The 13,483-nt window shown below is 40.3% G+C and overlaps 1 protein-coding gene across 10 annotated transcripts in view; it reads right to left on the bottom strand.

Annotated features, from left to right (window-relative positions):
- The window catches only part of LOC137291043 (receptor-type tyrosine-protein phosphatase mu-like), a 190,775-nt gene that overhangs the window by 36,858 nt on the left and 140,434 nt on the right, over positions 1-13,483 (bottom strand). For all 10 annotated transcript variants that reach the window (XM_067822302.1, XM_067822303.1, XM_067822306.1 and 7 more), the window contains 6 exons: positions 13,230-13,317; positions 9,447-9,523; positions 8,730-8,766; positions 8,021-8,118; positions 7,453-7,572; positions 4,913-5,061 (listed from right to left, as the gene is read on the bottom strand). In XM_067822302.1, coding sequence (XP_067678403.1) covers positions 4,913-5,061; positions 7,453-7,572; positions 8,021-8,118; positions 8,730-8,766; positions 9,447-9,523; positions 13,230-13,317 — 569 coding nt within the window. The remainder of the gene's footprint in view (positions 1-4,912; positions 5,062-7,452; positions 7,573-8,020; positions 8,119-8,729; positions 8,767-9,446; positions 9,524-13,229; positions 13,318-13,483) is intronic.

The raw sequence follows: 13,483 nt of genomic DNA, 5'->3' as shown, positions 1-13,483 counted from the left end.
TAATTGGATTAATATTGAATAAATACTCGTACTTTTGTAGTATTATTAGAATACGTCGGAAGTACATTGATGCAACTTACTATGACTGTTGATCTCTAAATATTTAAACTAAGACGTGACTCTCCTCACCACCCAAACAAGTTAACACCGATGGACAAACAAATGTGGACACATGGAGAAAAAATGGAGTTGTATGCGCGTAAAATGTAATTATCCGAAACTACTGTAGGGAATTAACAGTAAACAAACCGACAGAAGAAAATCGCTCACTGGACGACTACACACGCTATGGATGAATTAATAACACCATCTCAACAGGGAAAAAAAGAAATGTGAGTAATTCAAATAGTTAACCAATGTGACACCCCAAAACCTGAAAACAAGTTCTTGACAATGCTAGGCATTAACGATGTGCGGAAATCGTATAACAGGCTAATAATTTGGATGACGAATGCAAATGAAAACTCCGATCAATGACAACTGCCAGCGTTGTCCATTCATCAAGTGGTCCTCCTCACAGCTATGATATTGGAATATCAGTGTCTGGTCAGTCTGGCCGCAGTCCCTCATAATGACGGCTCGGGCGGGAGTTTAACCCAATTAGATTAAGTCTCCATATAATCTTGTGAAGAGCTTGAGTGTTCATTTTACCAGAAACATAACCGAATTTCGAAGCCAAAAAGAGATTACAGGATCAAGCAGGAGGCTGCGCCATTTTGGCGATGTTGACACGGTTCCATGGCCATTCTGGCTGAACGGCTCAGTTGGTATGATGCTTGATAAGAAAACAGGAATTAACTCGCAGAACGTATGGTGATAATTGGCATTAACGTCCCGGTACATCTTTTTCATGCTCTTTGGTGTTATCAAAGTCATCATTTTATGCATCCGGGTTCTTTGCTGTTTGATGTGTCGTGTTCCGTGTGCAAATGAATCTGGACGGTTCATCTGCCAGAGAATACAGTTATCTTCATGCGACCGAGCCGTTCAACACATCGTTTCAGCTAACTCGATAATGCAGCGATCTGGTTAAGGCCGCTTTTAACAGTATTCCAGATATATGGCGGCGTGGAGAAAAACACAAAATGATAAAGGTCAAGGAAGTTGTTTCACTTTCGTGAAACATAAGAGCATGGGTATAGCGCTGACAAACGTACACAAATTTTCGGGGCAACCCGGGATTCGAACAGACGTGATCACGTGACGTCCCTTTGCAAACTGAATAGTAGCGCCTTCATCATGGGGTCAACAGAGGCCATTTTCCCAGGAGAGTCTTGGGTATCTTAACCCATTTGCCTCGCCGTGATATTGCTGGGTTGTTGGAAAAAGCGACCTAAAACCATACTCACTCACTCACTCACCCACTTAAGCCATTTATTATGAAAACTTTGTTTCACACATTTTCCTGTGGCATGATCCTAAAAATAATCAATAAATCAAATAACTCTTGAGTGAGTTCTTGTAAGGAACAGACCCGGTGTTCTAGGTGTCGCTGTACGTAATAGTCTTAGTGCTAAGACTGTCGTTCACATATACCTCTACCTTCCCTAAAGAATCCTTGGAGGATAATCGAGACTGGTTATACTCTCCCGATGCGGATTATCACTTACGTATCGACAAAGTTAATTTTCTGAATGAACGAGGAAGTAAATACATCTTTAAGCCAACGTTAGTGCCTCTATGTCTACATTAGATATAAACACGTAAGATCGAACATGTAGGTCCAACGCTGCCATTGTGGTCACGTTAAACTCTAAATAATTTGTATCTTATAGCCATTGTGGCCATCTGATCCACTATTTTATTGATGAATACGGTGGTTGTTGTAAATCTGACAGAAGTCGACATTATGTAACCAAGCACGCGTCTCAGTAGATCAGCGTGTGGAAAAAGAATTCTCAAGCAGCACGATGGCATCATATATAGGAATGGATGTCACATTAGGCTTTAGGACAAAATAAACCTTAAAGCAAAAAAATTATGATTACATGGTCCCATTATTGAAGTTCAAAAAGCGGCGTGACACACATGTGACAGGCCATTAACAGCGAAGGAATGCAAACAACACAGTATGACACAAATCCAATTACAATAATTCAGCCCCCGTCCCCCACCCCCCTCACTAAATATTCTCAAACGATATGCAAAATGATATTAACCTGACAATTCATATAACTGGATAGGATAATTTACGGTTGTCGTTAATAACGGTTTCCGGCAAATATGCAAATGAGCCTCTCTATCATGTTCTGTCAGTGACATCCGTGTCTTCAGACAAAGAAAAGGGGATACCATTTTCATTAGTAAAACGAGTGTCCTCTCCTCTTAATACCTCTCTGGTCAGTCTGGCGCTGATCTCATAAGGTCAAGTGACCCCTGGTCAGTACTGGACTCAGTAATGTTGTTGCAGATGGGACCACTCAATAATTGTGTTACGTCTATTTCCTGTCAATCATTGGTCAGAGCATTATGACCAATAAAATATGCCCCGCAAGACAACCGTTGTCTCACTGAAACAGTTTAGAGCATTTGGCACTGATCTAAGAGATGCACAGGCATCAACTACTGCCCCTTGGCAACCATTAAAGGGATACTGTTTGAGCCGGGTTTCTTTATTGGTAATGCTGACGGATCAATGTTGGAGCTGGTGTTATTGACTGTAAAAAAACATTAAAATTTTCCTCACAAGCAGTTAAGCATTATGCGCTAGAAAAACAACCGAGAAGTTTGAAAGTACAGGGAAGACATGGGAATGTCTCGAGTTTAACATAAGTTCTACTTGGGATTACACTTTCTCAGGGCAGATTCTACAACCTTACTTTACCACCAAGTGGAACTCGAGGAAGCCATGGCGGCTGAATGGGCTAGATTGTTGACTTGCTCATAATAACTCACTCTGAGAGTGTGGTTCGAATCCCGGAAAGGATTTATTCTTACAAAAATACTAGAATCTGTACTTAACTGATAAAATGAAAGTATAGCATACCATATGGTACATTTGGCCACTTTCTATATGGCATTGTGTATTCGTAGCTTTGAAATTCGATCCTTCATATGTAGCATTCACGTTTAACCGATACTTCTTATAGCCTCACTTTATTGCCGCCACATCTCTTGAAAGATAAACAAAAATATGAAACGATAGCACTGATGGAAGGTGTGTTTTCTTTGACATAAGCAAAGAGGGGATAGTCTGGACACATAGAGGACACAGCTGTGGCTTGATGTTCCCTACACTTATACATAAACAGTGGACGGGAAGAGTAAATGACGGCGATATTTCGACATAGGTTGTGGACGGGCACAGTTATTGCCATGACGATAACTTTACTTCCACACAGACAACGGATGGACATAGCTCTAGTTTTGACCGTGATAGTCGACTTCTTTGCCAAGATTTACTATGTGTATGCAGTGTGCGAAATGGTTAAACTTTCTAAATTTTGCTCGGCAGTCGGGGTAGCTATGCACAAGAGATGCCAGCCCACATAATAATACACTAGTCCGAACTTTTAATGTAGATGTGGGTTTCATAATTAAACTGATGACATAAGTGTATCAACATGTAACATGACGGAGAGAGTGATACACGTATATGACCCCCCACAAATCCATTGGCTAGTCGGGCCAGTGACTGGAGGTTTACTACCCCGCTTGTATACTAGTCACGGGCTAGCGGTCCAGTCGCTTTTTCACATACTTCTGTCTATAACCTGCACGTCCTTGTGGGTTAATTGTGGCACTATGAAATAATCGGGTGTTCTTTAACTTCTTTTGACTAGTATAGATTAACTTGAGGCGCGTGTTAAGCTGAGCAGAATTGTGAAGGCTGCACAAGAGGCGACTGTTTTCATACTCACTTACATAGCGGCCCCTGCTGCTTACACTGTACACACGCTTCATACTCACAAGCCATTTTAGTGATATTAGCTGGTACTAATTGGTTTGACCTTTGTCTGTGAAAGAGTGTATGCAACTAAATGTTTATTTCGCTGGACGCCGGTTTACCTGCAACCGGTGTTTTTGTTTAAGGAAATATACCATCCAGAAAGTTACAGTATAACTGCAGCGACTCCAACTGACTTGTATGTGTTTACTCAGGTGGCCTTTAAACGATGTGTCTGACTTGAGAATTCGAATTGCTAAAGAACAAACGCTTTTTCAATAAAGAGGCGGTAATTACTTCGTTACCGTTTGTTTTCTATAGGAGCGAACCACTTAACCATAAGCATCCTTTGCACGCCGTGAAATCAAATGTCAGAACTATACAGGAAATATTTTCTGTGTGTGTCTTTGTGTGCGCGCACACATATTCATCTGGAAATATTATAGTTGGTGTGTCCACATCTCTTAAGATCCCGTATAAACATGGTCATCATCAACCCATGCTTGTAGTAAGAGGCGACTAATGGGAGCGGGTGGTCAGACTCGATGACCTGGTTGACACGTCATCGTATCCCGATTGCATAGATCGATGCTCATCGATGTACGAAATTTCTGATGCGATGACATGTGTCAACGAGGAAGCTTTGACGACACGAATTCTAATCCGGATCTTTTTGGGATAGACATGTAGGTCTTCAGTTTATCATAGTGAGCTTGGATTTACCCTTTCCACAATATTCCAACAAAATCACGACTCACCTTCGGCAATAAATCATTTAGATATTATCATTAATTACAATAAGAGTATCTGTAGAGCTGTGACATCCACCATATAAGGGCAATGTTCAAAGCGCTGACTTTTACAGTGTGATATTATTATTAAACCGGAAAACCCAAACTGCCTGGGAGGCGCTCGAAGGTTAATAGTCACATGACTTTTCCCATCTGGTATCCATTTTCTGCTGGGTGACCATGCTGCCTGGAGGTGTAATAAAGAATGTGTTTGCTCGATTTATTTTTGCGTTACCTGCAGTGGACAATGACTGTTCCATTGTCAAGGCTGTCGTATGCCCGAATCTTCTGGCGGAACAACAGCAGGGAGTTGCCGAACTTTGGTACTCCGTGGTCTGGCCACGTGGTATAGTGGAACTGTTTGACGTATTTGGACTGACTCTCCTGAAAAACAAAAGTTTTAAATGGTCACCATCCTACAGAAAACCCATATGACATCATCACTGGACTCACTAAAGTCAGAAGCTACTTCTCATTGTCTTGGATGTTTTACTGGAACATTAGATGTTTGCGAGATTCAGTGGTGCAGACTGATGTGGAAGTAACAGAAGAAGGATTTTTCAGCTGATCCTGTTACCTAAAGGACTTAACTCTTCATGGCGAGATACAGTGAGTACAGCGATGAACCATACAGATATATAACAAATCCTCCTATCTAGAAAGGCAGCTTTGTGGAATAAGGTTAAAGTCTCTCGAATCCACCATATCCTTAATTATGCATGTCTGACTGCGCAAAGTCACTTTGTGAGTCTGGACCATGTTGATGGTCAACTTACAAAGAATATCGTAGACTGAACGTCAGAAATTCATCGATTACACAATGATTACTCCCTTGTCTACGAATGCATGGTGGGAGATGCCTAAGGATCTAAGCTAGCACCAACTGCACAACGATTATTAAACAGTATAAGAGCTAATACAACCCTCAGAGAAGCTGTATTGACCCACGATACCACAAAGGGAAACTCAAACAATACATCCAAAGATGACAACTCAATTAACTTGTCATAATGTAAAGTAACTTTTTCCCTGAATTAATTCTAAAATTTCAAATAATGGGCATGATGATCAAGTTAATTACAAAACCCATTTAGATTTCAAAAGTATTTTCTCCGCATGTGGAGTTTTAGAAATGGCAATACAATGAAACATTCGGGGGTTCAACAAGCATCTCTTTGCTCTCGTTCATCCCAGCACCATATCAGTCATATCTGACTTAAAATGGCTGAAATGTCAGGTTATGCAGAATAATGACAAGGAATAATAATAGTATTGTCTGACCTTAAACAATTTAAAATAGTGAGTCACACTAAATTGTATTCGAGGTTAAATCTGGATACCCCTTGACCCGTTCTACTTGCATGTAGAGTCCATATCGTAATTCCAGTAATTACAACAAGGAACCACTATGCGCTCTGATCTCCATTCATCATCCCCTGCATATGATTCGAGGTTAACATCGAGTATGGAGTAACATAAAATTTCACCTAAATTATTTTGTTATAAATAATTTTAGGAGATAATTGATAAAGTTAGTCATACACTTTTAGCAGACAGACGTTTCCGTCGCATAAGGCATCTCGGATGATGGGAGGCTTTTCAGAGATTTTACAACCTGAGGTATTTCAGGAGATACAGAAGAAACTTTATAAGTTCGAGTCCCGAGTTGAGCCAAACACGTGTCTAGGTAGTCAGCGTGATCCCTTGATCGGTTTCACTAAATAAGTAAATGTCTGAGATTGCATGACGTACAGCGACACGAGGTTCAGGGTGATGAGCGAACGCTTTAACCAGTAGGCTACCGACCGTCCCGTCGTGATGTAACGGGTATATGTTCAAAGCGACATTAAACCCAAATCCGAAATCCAACTCACTCACTCACCGAGAGAGGATAATATCGTTTCTGGTAAGAAACACGGCATTGATTACTGTCGAGTTACCCTTTCTACGTCAGCTGTACACACCTGCGTGTATGACATAATAAACTCACAAAACACAAAAGCACGATACAATGATATATCCCGACATCCCCTGGGAACTACCACTAATAAGTCAGTGTCCACGTTCATGGTTGAAAGAAACAATAGTAATTTCATAAAATGCACATCCTGCTTGCGATAAAAGTCATAACTGAAGGGTGTTATTAGATTTACACTAAAACAATTCTCCTGTGGAAATGTACCGGTATCCTAATTACGAAACGTGATATTCGTTATTTTTGCGAACTGTCAGCTGATGTATGTAAAAGCAAAATAGGCTTTCCTTACAAAACTAATATGTGATCATTTTGACATGTTATTAATACGAGAAGGTATGAGTTGGCCTCGCGTCAGGCTGTTCTTGACACGAATCAACATTTACCGATGCCCAAGTGACTTTAAAAGACCACACAAAGTAAAATTGACATATGGTGAAATGACAAAAGAAAATTCATTACAGAATTACATTAGAAAATACAGCTGTTCAAACCTTCAATTCTTAAAATTTTTCTCAGTTCTATTTTTGTGTTTATGTAATCGTCAACAACTTTTGTTTTTAATATGTTAGAAACACATTAAATTTTCTGACAATTTATGGAAATCTTGGTGTGAAGCTATTCAACCAATCGTTACTACGATGAGTGAGTTTAGTTTTAGGACGCTTTCAGCAATATCAGCCCACCAAAGGTGGACTTCACACATTGTAGCCATGTGGGAAATCAAACTCGGGCCTTCGACCGAAGGCTTTAACCACTAGACTACTCCAACGCCCCCTCCCTGACGAACCAATGCTTACCTTAGACAAAAGGAACGTCCTGACTATGAAATCAGGAAGTATGTCCGTACCGAGGAGTTGTACAGATATACACCCATATTGCTCGCAGCCATCATCAGGCCAATATTGCTCACACTTTTTCTGAAAGTATAATATGAACTGTGAACTGAAAAGAAACTTAATGAAAGGTATAAGACTGAGGCATGTATGTTATCAACTCAGGGGTAGACAACCCAGTGTTTAATCTGAGCAACGCTGAGCAACGAGACACGCATTTGGTCAAGTCACCGAGCTTGACCACTCAACTATTTACGTCGTTGTGTTTACCATCTGGAGGTTCTATATGTTATATAAGTACAAAACTACACGTTGAGTGGGAACACATCGAAGATTCTAAGACAGGGACTTGAATTGTGGGGAATCAAACCAGTGTCTGGGATGCCATAAATTTCTATTTACCAACTAATCGTTCACATGGATAGACTCAAACCGACATGGTGGGTCGAGTTGAGCATATCACTAACGTAATATACTCTTCAAAAAAGTAGGGGAACCTGAACTTTGATCAAGACTATGATGATCGTCTCACCTTCCCTGTCTCTGTTGCGTTGGTCAACATGATCAGTGTTTTTGAATTTTCTTGCCACACCATCCGCCATATATCATTAATGGTTGGTTTTATTGGTCCTGTGGAATAAAAATAGTTTGTGAGAATATGTTGTTTTAAGCCAGAACCGGCAATGACATTATTGGTCAGTCTGCAATATCATGGTTGTATCAGGCGAAGATGCTGAAGCACAGCTGTTTTCTGCGATTTCACACTTACCTGTAAATAATCGAAACTCGACCCGAAACCGGGGATTGAAAATATGAGCATCGGGGCACGATGGACTCACTATCTGCCCTGACACAAACCCTTAACTGTAATGGTCCAACAGAAAACGTTGTGGAACGGATTCTTAACCTTTTCTCAGATGAAAAAATAAAGCCCCACATTATCAGCCGTCCAACCGCTCAAAGTTTCGTTCAGTTGAAAGATTGACTTGTCTTGGCATGTGTTTATGACTGATGCCATCGAGTAGGACAGGATATGTTTGCGAACACCTGGTATCATCAGGAATTGATAGCTATTTACAAACACTTGCTTAAAGTACAGCTGTACTTGAGAGAGAGATTACTTGATTATGGACCAGGCTTTGTTGCTGTTAACAGCGAAACCTTTGTGCAAACGTTTCACTGTCTATTAGTGCGTCAGTAAACTTAATCTGTTATGGGATGTAAAGAAAATATACACCTACCTTGTGCTGCTATGTATGCTTTAGGTTTATGATATCCCTGCAAAGAGAAAACAAAGTGTGGCACAGGTGCTATTACGCTAATTAACCCTGAATATGACTCCAAGAGCATCTAAAGTCATGCTATTTAAAGGTGATATTTATGATCAAGGGATTAAGATTACAAAATAAATCAATTTCATAACATCTTAAAATTTTATCTGTCGCATTCCTTTGGATACTCAAATCAAATCTAACACTGAGCCAAATAAAGTGAAACCCCGACAATAGGAAAGTGTCTTTCCAAACGGCATCGTCCAGATTAAGGAGTTTTTGTTCTCAGTGGGAACGTTATTACTGGGAAAGCGATTCTGCTGTGAGTTTGGGTCACCTGGACAGTCCGGAACAGTTTTCCCGTTATATGACTGAAGGAATCAAATCTCTGAACTTACAGGGCGCAGAGTAGGACAATTTTAGAGACATTACATCAAGGAACTGAATTGGTGAGTATCTTAAATTCGAGAACCCTGAATAGACTACTGACGAGCTCCAAACGTAAATTTGAATCCATTCTACAAAAAGAAGGGACAGAACCCTGAACAGACTACTGTCGCACTCCAAGAGTAAATTTGAACCTACTCTACATAGCAAAGGGAGAAAACCCTGAACTATTGTCGAGCTCTTGTGTTAAAACAACTGGGAATATATTGTATGTAATCTTGTATATACATATATACTTACATCTATATAATTGGCATTAATATAGTCATCTGTCGGGTCGTCTCCTTCCAACTCGAGCACCACACGAGAATGATCATCTGGAAATACACATGAGATAAAGCTGTACAGATGATTCAACATTATATACTCGGGTGATGTTTTAATAACGCATTGCGTCTAGACACATTCGACTGACACATCAATCAGATAGAATGTTCTGGTGGGTTTACAATCGTCTCAGACATGATTCACGACCAAGTCACCCGTTGACGACAGAAACGAAATTACCCTGACTAGAACCCCCATCATGAATTACTGGTGAACATCTGTCCAAAAATATGCCAAGGTTACGTCCAGTCAGGACGTTTTAAATGAGAGAAGACAACACCTTGCTACCATACCAATCAATGATGACGTCCATTTGACTATCGGGTGACCAGACTCGCTGACTTTGTTGACACATGTCATCGTATCCCATTTGCTCATGCTGTTGGTCAGTGAATTGTTCGGTCTAGCCTCGAATATTGTCTGTTTCAGATCGCTACTATATTGCTGAGTTTCCCATAAAACAAACAAATCGTGACCGCTGCCTAAAGCACATGTTGCCTTTTACAACACTATTGACCTTTTGCACTTAATAATAATAACAATAATACATAACAATGGGAATATATATAATGCGCTTTTTCCAGGTGATTATGATTACCCCGAATAACTCAAGCTTAACTAGTTTTAGGACTTATTTTCTGCTGGGTGAACAAAGACAATTTTGAGTCATCTCACTTGACCAAGGTGAGAACACATGTATCCCATGTGCTTGGTCAGGGATGTCAGACGTTGATCTCGGTCACCCATCCAAATGTTCTCCGAGTCCAACGTTGACCTGAGCGCAATGCACAGGACCACGTGTCACCACATTATTACCAGCACTGTATTTTTAGTAATCCGAGCATATGATCCTAATGACAGAAAGTCGCGAGGTCTAATAGGGATATATACAGGCTAGATGTCTGCACTATGATAAACCTGATTCTCATAATGGGTATTGCTCCACGAAGCGCACAAATAAGTCGTTTATCTGGTCAGAGATAACATCATAACAGTAAAGTTTTGGGTTTCAGCTGTTGTTGTGTTGTTCCTCTCTTGTTTATCGCCGCCCTAGGCGATATTCCAGCTTTATCATGTCTGCAGGTAAATAATCGTGTCTAGACGAGAGGATGATATAATTGACAACACGAACATCCATCTATGTAATAGGGAACACTATGTAGATGACCACCCGATGCCGTTAGTCACATCATGCGACAATCATCGGTGTTTGGTTGAGCGCTATTCTGACCATTATCTTCATGGTGTCCGGAATCATGTGAGCGAGTGAGTGAGTGAATTTAATCCCATTTTATTCAGTATTCCATTTATATCACATCGTGTTAGGAGGTGAGTGAATGAGTCGGGTTCTACGCCACTTTTAGCAATAGTCCACCAATATCACGGTGGGGGACATAAGAAATGAACTTCAAACATTGTATCCATGTGGCAACTGAACTGTGTCTTTGACATGGCGAGTGAACCCTTGAATAACTGGGCTACACCTTTTAGTGGGAAATCCCCAACTGAGACAGGTTCTCAGTTTACAGGTAAACCATTATTGCAGCATACATGGGCCTGAAAAACCAAGAACGATAATAGGGGCGAAACCGGAAACGAACTGTCGATGACACAAGGGACGCAACTCTGCATAGTACCATTAACACGGGGACATTGGACAAAGTTTTACCAATATTTTATAACGGTATGTGATATTGAAAACTGGACATTTACAGACCAAGTGACCACGTTACTCAATGTCAAACCTGTCAAGGGTCACTGTGATAACGAGCATGGGACTTGATCCGTGACCAGTATCTCCAAAGCTAACAGAGCCACATGCAATACATGTATCTGTCTTTACGCTGGTCACATCACGTGCGTGCAACGGCATACCCACGACTTTCCGTCCATGCCTTGGTCATCTAAATGACATAATTTCAAGTTCACAATAACATCATTGTCGTAAGTCTTATCTGCAAACGCGGTTATCTGCGATAGCTGGAATAGGTGTATAACACGGATGTCAGTCACATATCAGGGGGTAGCTGTCCAGTAAATTTTATCTATTGTGTTACGTTGTGAATACTATGTGTTGTAGCTGTGAAAACATTTTAAACGCCCTCTGGCTTGATGTGTAGAGTATTTAACAATGACATTAGGTTGTATATTTTTGAATGTGTGCCGTGATTATTGTACCATCTATAACGAATCTACGAATGATGTTTGTGTCCTTTCGAAGCTAATTGGTAACTATAATAATAATAATAATTATTATAACATATTACTAATGAATTATCATGTAAGATTATCCTGTGACTGTGGTGCATCAAACTCCTTGTTTGTTTTACCCAGGTGTTGTGTTGTGTGTGAGTTGGTATTGTCATACCTCTTGCCAAACGAGCCAATTCCCCGAACTCGCGATTTAATAGTACATTGCGGCCACCCCATGTCCTTCTCACGTTACCTAGTCATATACATCAATGTCATAATTATGCTGTAAAGTAATATCATGGATATGATCTAATACAAAGGGTTTGCTGCAATCATTAAGGATTGGTTGTAACCAGTGACGCTTGTGTTCCACGTAACAGTGATAAAATTCATTCAGTCCATGATTTAGCATCACAATTTAGTACCAGATCTGACATTTACGAGACGTCAAAACACCCTTATCAGTTAACCCGATACCCGGTCAAAACCACCCTTCTATTATGGACGTTAAACTGACGTCAATAATATGATACCCTCTACAAACGGAACTCCCCTAATGGAAATCACGGTCAACCGACGGTCGCTCGCTCTCTATGTAGCCCTATAAACTCCACCTCCATATGAAAATTCTCTAAAATCCGATCCGACTACTTAATAGCCCATGGCACACAATGTAAATCTTCCAAAGTTAAAATTATACTAACGGCAACTATTGCTGAATAACAATGTCTCTATAGGTTCAAATTACAGTTCTTAAGAAACCAATGCTTATATATTTAAGGTTTAGTCTCCGTATACATATGATTTGGACAAGCAAAACAGTGAAGAGGAGCCCCGAGTGAAATGGGAGACTCTGAACCAAACAAAATCTAGACTGCTTCCTACAGAGCTTCATTTCTGCAGAAAGGACACACACACACAGAGAGAGACAGACAGACAGACACACAGGCAGACAGACACTTACACACACACACACACACACACACACACACACACACACATACACACACACACTCGGTGCTCAAATATCAAACTTTCAGTTCCACGTAAACTGTGTAACCTTAAAGAGACTAAAAAGCACAAATATTTCTCCACTGATGTGTCCGAAAGAACACAAAGATGGTTACACAAATGCGAACGTATTAAATCACAATTGCAAGATTTACACAATCTAATGACACAACCAGTCTAGAAATAAACAATACATTGCACTGACATTACATTAAACCAAGTTAGAGCTGCCAACACAATGGCAACACCAAGACAATTGGCCCGTTTCTTGCACCTTCTAAAAGAAATTCTACACCAGTAATACAAAAATACACAGCCTTGATAACACAAACGTATGACAAACTGTACTCCGGATGGTATACATCCGTGTGACGTTAAGGCTGACGTTAAGGCTGTCCTTAAGGCCATTATTAATGTGAATCCACGCCTGCTACCCGGAAACAAGACTTACATTCAGGATTTACAACAGAGGAATGACAACACTGCACTTACAGGCTATGATGTTTCCGTATCTATTTTTCGCCTTATTTTCAGTTCTTTTTGCAACCTCGCAGCCTGCAGTCAACCCCGGTGGTATAAGCTGAAGAGAAAATAAGTCACAAATAAGAATATTATTTCAATTCCAGGATTAAATACTGTACTCTACAAAACAAAATCCATTCTCTTCCCACAGAGGTTACCCCTGTCATATCTTATAAAGGTAGGAAGATATGACAGGGGTAACCTCTGTGGGAAGAGAATGAACA

This window comes from Haliotis asinina, chromosome 7 (genome assembly GCF_037392515.1).
Source record: "Haliotis asinina isolate JCU_RB_2024 chromosome 7, JCU_Hal_asi_v2, whole genome shotgun sequence".
In the NCBI taxonomy this organism is placed as follows: Eukaryota; Metazoa; Mollusca; class Gastropoda; order Lepetellida; family Haliotidae; genus Haliotis; species Haliotis asinina.
The sequence above is the reverse complement of the archived record's forward strand: the minus strand, read 5'-3'. Positions and strand labels throughout refer to the sequence as shown.